The 6,848-nt window shown below is 37.3% G+C and overlaps 1 protein-coding gene across 1 annotated transcript; it reads left to right on the top strand.

Moving 5' to 3' along the window:
• Positions 1–381: 381 nt before the first annotated feature.
• On the top strand, positions 382–1,651 carry LOC101047683 (olfactory receptor 1L8). The gene has a single exon (XM_003945046.4). The coding sequence runs from the start codon at positions 409–411 to the stop codon at positions 1,336–1,338; it is 930 nt and encodes a 309-aa protein (XP_003945095.3). The 5' UTR covers positions 382–408; the 3' UTR covers positions 1,339–1,651.
• The last annotated feature ends 5,197 nt before the right edge of the window (positions 1,652–6,848 follow it).

Genomic DNA, 6,848 nt, shown 5'->3' with positions numbered 1-6,848 from the left:
TAACTGATACTATACTACATATTTTGTAGTATAATGATCTACCTCCCCAGCCGAACATAAGCTCTACATAAGCAGAAATCTGTCTGCTCTATTGCTATGTCCCCAGCAGGTGAATTCTGCTTTTACAGAACAAGAACTACTGAGTCTGAATTAGAGAAGTCTACCTCTGAAGGTTTCTAAAGGAAAACTCTCCCTCTGTCCCTCCAGATTTCAATATAATGCCCATAGAGTTGGGAAGGGAGGACCCCATCAAGGATCATGAGTTTAACAAGCCTTCCCACAATTAGCACAGTAGCTAATTGTGACCAAACAGAAGAAACAAAGACTTGCTAGGTTCTCGTGATTGGTGTTATGAAATCAGAGCATGCTGAATAATAAAACTTCTTGTTGATAACTGAACCCAAGTCAATGGGAAGAAACAACGAAACCAGCAGTGTCTCTGAGTTCATCCTCCTGGGACTTTGCTCCCGGCCTGAGGTCCAAAAGCCACTCTTTGTTCTGTTCCTCATTGTGTACCTCGTCACTGTAACAGGAAACCTGCTCATCATCCTGGCCATTCTCTTCAACCTCCGTCTTCAGACACCTATGTATTTGTTCTTGAGTTTTCTGTCTCTCACTGATATTTGCTTTACAACAAGTGTTGTCCCCAAGATGCTGGTAAACTTCCTGTCAGAAAAGAAGACCATCTCCTATGCGGAGTGTCTGACACAGATGTATTTCCTCTATGCCTTTGGCAACAGTGACAGCTGCCTTCTGGCAGTCATGGCCTTTGACCACTATGTGGCCATCTGTGACCCCTTCCACTATGGCACCACCATGAGCCACCACCGCTGTGTCCTACTGGCGGCCTTCTCCTGCTCATTTCCTCACCTCCACTCACTCCTGCACACTATTCTGCTGAATCGTCTCACCTTCTGTGACTCCAATGTTATCCACCACTTTCTCTGTGACCTCAGCCCTGTTCTGAAATTGTCCTGCTCCTCCACATTTGTCAATGAAATTGTGCTGATAACAGAAGGGCCTATCGTTTTGGTGACTCCTTTTATATGCATTGCTTTCTCTTATATACAAATCCTCATTACAGTTCTCAAGATTCCCTCGACTTCTGGGAAACGCAAAGCTTTTTCCACCTGTGGTTCTCACCTCACCGTGGTAACACTCTTTTATGGCAGCATCTTCTATGTCTATTTACAGCCCCCATCCACCTACACCGTCAAGGACCACATGGCAACAATTGTCTACACAGTTTTGTCATCCATGCTCAATCCTTTTATCTACAGCCTGAGAAACAAAGACCTGAAACAGGGCCTGAGGAGGCTTATGAGCAAGAGATCATAGGAAGCATCCTCTTGAAAAACCCATAAGTGGAATCTGCTCAACTTGGACCTGTTTTCTAGTGAACAGTCAAGTTGTTAGAAGCTAGCCCTTCTGACCCATGTGAGAAAAGGCTATTGTGGGCACTTGTATCTCTTAAATCACAGTACTTTCTTGTCTATGTCTCCTCTTTCTTAGAAAGATTTATTTATCCCACTGTCTTTTCTAAAAAAATGCTTTAACCTAATCCTTTCCCCACAAATATTTCCCAAATAAATTTCTCTCTGTTTATTAAGGCATATCCTCCAAAATCTTTACATTTCAATATATTACTGAAAAATGCCTAATTTATAGCTGTTAAATGTTCTTGCAAAAAAATCTGAAAAGAGAAAGAATGAAGGAAGAGGAGGATATATATTTTAGCTAATTTTCTCATCTTGAGGATTTTAATTTTTTTATTTTTCTCCTTCTAAAACTTTTATTGCTTAAATCTTAAGCTTTTACTTTTACCTTTCCTTTACTATACTGCTGTAGTTTTATTGACTTTTAATTTCCTCTTATTTTTTATCATACAATTTAAAAAGGCTAATGGTCAGAAAGAACAAGAACCACAAGTGATAACATGGAAATTATCCATTTCACACAGGGGAACTTGAAATGTTTCTTCTGGTTCACCTTCCCATAAACTATGTGTTTAAAATGTGTGATTTAATACTTCATCTAGAAACTTTTTCACTTATAAATTTGTATTAATATTATTGTAAATGTGTATTGAATATTGTGAGATATATGTATGTATAATCTCCAAAGATATTCAGGGAAATCTCAGTTTATAACAGATAAAAACGGCAACAACTTGAAACCTTTTCAATAGGGAAAGGGAGAAAGATGCTATGATTAATTCCATAAAATGTAACTATATGCAGCATGTTCAATAATCAAATATATCTTTATTGCTTCCTTGAAAAGCCATTAAGTAGGAAAATGAAGATGTGGAACAAATGTAAAAGTATGAATCCACTAGATTAAAAATTTACATGAATATGAATGTACATGGTGTGTAGTCACTGGGGTAAGAATGGAAGGGCAGGGGGAACATGGAAGGAGAGTATTTCTTCTTTATACACAGTTGAAATCTCTGAATTTGTTCAAATAAACATTTATTGCCCATGGAATTGAAAACTATTAATAAACAAGATGATCAGACAATGGTGAAAGACTACACAAATTACCAGTTGAAGAAAAACTTTCTGAGTGCATGCATATCTAAAAACATGTCTTCGGCACATTTAGTAGACAATTTGATAATTGGGTAGGATATAGCATTCTAGGTCCAAAGCTTTTCTTTTGGATCTTTTAAAGATATATCTATATTATTCTAACACCTTGGGTGTTTTCAGTGATAAAACATCCTAATTTGTGTTCCTTCGTAATGATTTCCTTCTCATTGAATCATACTCCATAGATCCCTGACAACAAACATGGCTACGTTGCCAACTGGTTAGGTCTTGGAAGAGCAGGCCCTGATTCCACCTACTTTACTCCAAGCTTGAGCTCAGGAGCCCAGTTATTATTCTTGACTGTGTGTTTTCTCATAGATGTCAAGATATAACAAAAGGGTAAAAAATAAAACACTAGGCCAACAGTTCCTAGACTTGAAATCAAAAGAAAAGAGCATGATTCATAAAAGCAAATATTTTAAAGTTGAACTTCATAAAAATTAAATTACTAGAAGGTGAAGATGGGGAGAAGGTGAGTTAAAAACTACCTATCTGATGCTATGCTCACTACCTGGGTGATGGGATTCAAACCTCAGAATCACACAGTATTCTTGTGTAACAAATCTGGACATGTACCCATGTATTTAAAATAAAAGTTGAAATTTAACAATTAAAAACTTGTTCTGTAAGAAATACTGTTAAGAGAATGAAAAGAGAGACTGAAGAGTGGGAGAAAATATTTGCAAATCACATATTCAGTAAAGGACTAGTACCCAGAATGTATAGAAAGCTCTCAAAACTCAATAGTAAAAAGTAAACAATCCAAATGGAACTTCAAAAAAAAAAAAACATGAAGAGACATTTCATCAAAGGAGATATACAGATGGCAAGCAAGAACAGAAAAAGATATAGAATATCATTAGACATTTGAGAAATGAAAATTAAAATGACAATGAGATTTGACTACATACTTATTAGAATGGCTAAAATAAAAAATAAGGACAACACTAAATTTTCATAAGGATGCAGAGAAACTGAACCACTTATACTTATCCTGCCAAAACCACAAAACAATATAGTCATTCAGAAATCTGTCTGGAAGTCTGTTTAAAAAGTAAGCATACACCTGAATGTGATGGTGAGAATGAATTCAAGCTGGAAAACACTACAGGATATTATCCAGGAGAACTTCCCCAACCTAGTAAGGCAGTCCAACATTCAAATCCAAGAAATACAGAGAACTCCACAAAGATATTCCTCAAGGAGAGCAACCCAAAGGCACATAACCATCAGGTTCACCAGGGTTGAAATGAAGGAAAAAATGCTAAGGGCAGCCAGAGAAGGATCAGGTCATCCACAAAGGTAAACCCATGAGACATACAGTGGATCTCTTGGCAGAAACCCTACAAGCCAGAAGAGAGTGAGGGCCAATATTCAACATCCTTAAAGAAAAGAACTTTTAACCCAGAATCTCATATCCAGCCAAACTAAGCTTCATAAATGAAGGAGAAATAAAATCCTTTACGGACAAGCAATTACTGAGCAATTTCATCACCACCAGACCCGCCTTACAAGAACTCCTGAAGGAAACACTAAACACAGAAAGGAACAAGTAGCAGCCATTGCAAAAGCATACAAAATGGTAAAGGCCAATAATGCAAAGAAGAAACTGAGCCAACTAACAGGAAAGAAAACCAGCCAGTAACAAAATGGTAGGATTAAATTCACACATCATAATATCAACATTGAATGTAAACAGCCTAAATGCACCAATCAAAAAACATAGGCTGGCAAACTGAATAAAAATTCAAGACCCATTTGTGTGCTGTATTCAGGAAACCCATCTCACATACAAAGACACACATAGACTCAAAATAAAGGGATGGAAGCAGATTTACCAAGCAAATGGAGAACAAAAAAAAGCAGGGGCTGCAATCCTAGTCTCTGATAAAAAAGACTTCAAACCAACAAAGATCAAAAGAGACAAAGAAGGGCATTACATAATAGTAAAAGGATCAATCCAACAAGAAGAGCTAACTATCCTAAATATATATGCACCTAAAACAGGAGTACCCAGATACATAAAGCAAGCTTTTAATGTTCTAAAAGGAGATTTAGATTCCCACACAATAATAGTGGGAGGCTTCAACACTCCACTGTCAATATTAAACAGATCAATGAGACAGAAAATTAACAAGGATATCCAGGACTTGAACACAGATCTGGACCAAGCAAAACGAATAGACATCTACAGAACACTCCACCCCAAATCCATGGAATATACAGTCTTCTCAGCACCACATTGCCCTTACTCTAAAGTTGACCATATAATTGGAAGCAAATCACTCCTCAGCAAATGCAAAAGGATGGAAATCATAACGAACAGTATCAGACCACAGTGAAATCAAATTAGAACTCAGCATTAAGAAACTCACTCAAATCTGCACAACTACTGGGAAACGGAACAATTTGCTTCTGAGTGTCAACTGGATAAACAATGAAACGAAGGCAGAAATAAAGACATTCTTCGAAACCAACAAGGATGAAGACACAACATACCAAAATCTCTAGGACACATTTAAAGCAGCGTCTAGAGGGAAATTTATAGCAATAAATGCCCACATGAGAAACAAGGAAAGATCTAAAATCGACACCCTATCATCAAAATTGAAAGAGCTAGAGGAGCAAGATAAAAAAAACTCAAAAGCTAGCAGAAGATAAGAAATTACTAAGATCAGAGCAGACCTGAAGGAGATAGAGACACAAAAATCCTTCAAAAAATCAATAAATCCAAGAGATGGTTTTTTGAAAAGATCAACAAAATAGACAGACCACTAGCCAGACTAGTAAAAAAAGAGAGAGAGAGAAGAATCAAATAGATGCAATAAAAAATGATAAGGGGATATCACCACTGATTCCACAGAAATACAAACTACCATCAGAGATTACTACAAACAACTCTACGCACACAAACCAGTAGATCTGAAAGAAATGGATAAATTCCTGGACACGTGCACCCTCCCAAGCCTAAACCAGGAAGAAGTTGAAACCCTGAATAGACAAATAACAAGGGCTAAAGTTGAGGCAGCAATCAATAGCCTACCAAGCAAAAAAAGTTCAGGTCGAGAGAGGTTCACAGCCGAATTCTACCAGACATAGAAAGAGGAGCTGGAACAATTTCTTCTGAAACTATTCCAAGCAATGCAAAAAGAGGGAATCCTCCCTAACTCATTTTATGAAACCAATATCATCCTGATATTAAAACCTGGCAGAGACTCAAATAAAAAAGAAAACTTTAGGCCAATATCCATGATGAACATTGATGCAAAAATCTTCAACAAAATACTGGCAAACCAACTGCAACAGCACATCAAAAAGTTTATTCATCACAATCAAGTAGGCTTCTCCTGGAGATGCAAGGCTGGTTCAACATATGCAAGTCCATAAACGTAATCCACCACGAAAACAGAACCAAAGAAAAAAACCACACTATTATCTCAATAGATGCTGAGAAGGCCTTCGACAAAATTCAACAGCTCTTCATGCTAAAAACTCTCAATAAACTGGGTATCAGCAGAACATATCACAAAATAATAAAAGGTATTTATGACAAACCCACAGCCAACATCATACTGAATGGGCAAAAGCTGGAAGCATTCCCTTTGAAATCAGGCACTAGACAAGGATGCCCTCTCTCACCGCTCCTATTTAATATAGTATTGGAAGTTCTAGCCAGAGCAATCAGGCAAGAAAAAGAAATAAAGGGTATTCAATTAGGAAAGGAGGAAGTCAACTTTTCTCTATTTGCAGATGACATGATTGTATATTTAGAAGACCCCATCGTCTCAGCCCAAAATCTCCTTAAGCTGATAAGCAACTGCAGCAAAGTCTCAGGATACAAAATCAATGTGCAGAAATCATAAGCATTCATATATACCAATGACAGGCAAACAGAGAGCCAAATCAAGAGTGAACTCCCATTCACAGTTGCTACAAAGAGAATAAAATATCTAGGAATACAACTAACAAAGGATATAAAGGACCTCTTTAAGGAGAACCACAAACCACTGCTCAAGGAAATAAGAGAAGACACAAACAGATGGAAAAATATTCCATGCTCACGGTTAGGAAGAATCAATATTGTGAAAATGGCCATACTGCCCAGAGTAATTTATAGATTCAATGCTATCCCCATCAAGCTACCAATGACCTTCTTCACAGAACTGGAAAAAACCACTTCAAACTTCATATGGAACCAAAAGAGAGCCCACATAGCCAAGACAATCTTAAGCAAAAAGAACAAAGCCAGAAGCA

The sequence above is a fragment of the Saimiri boliviensis genome, chromosome 2, assembly GCF_048565385.1.
Source record: "Saimiri boliviensis isolate mSaiBol1 chromosome 2, mSaiBol1.pri, whole genome shotgun sequence".
NCBI classification, from domain to species: Eukaryota; Metazoa; Chordata; class Mammalia; order Primates; family Cebidae; genus Saimiri; species Saimiri boliviensis.
This window is presented reverse-complemented; position numbering and strand designations above follow the sequence as displayed.

Coding starts and splice junctions, on each gene's coding strand:
- LOC101047683 (XM_003945046.4), top strand. CDS start 409: ATGGGAAGAAACAACGAAACCAGCAGTGTCTCTGAGTTCATCCTCCTG.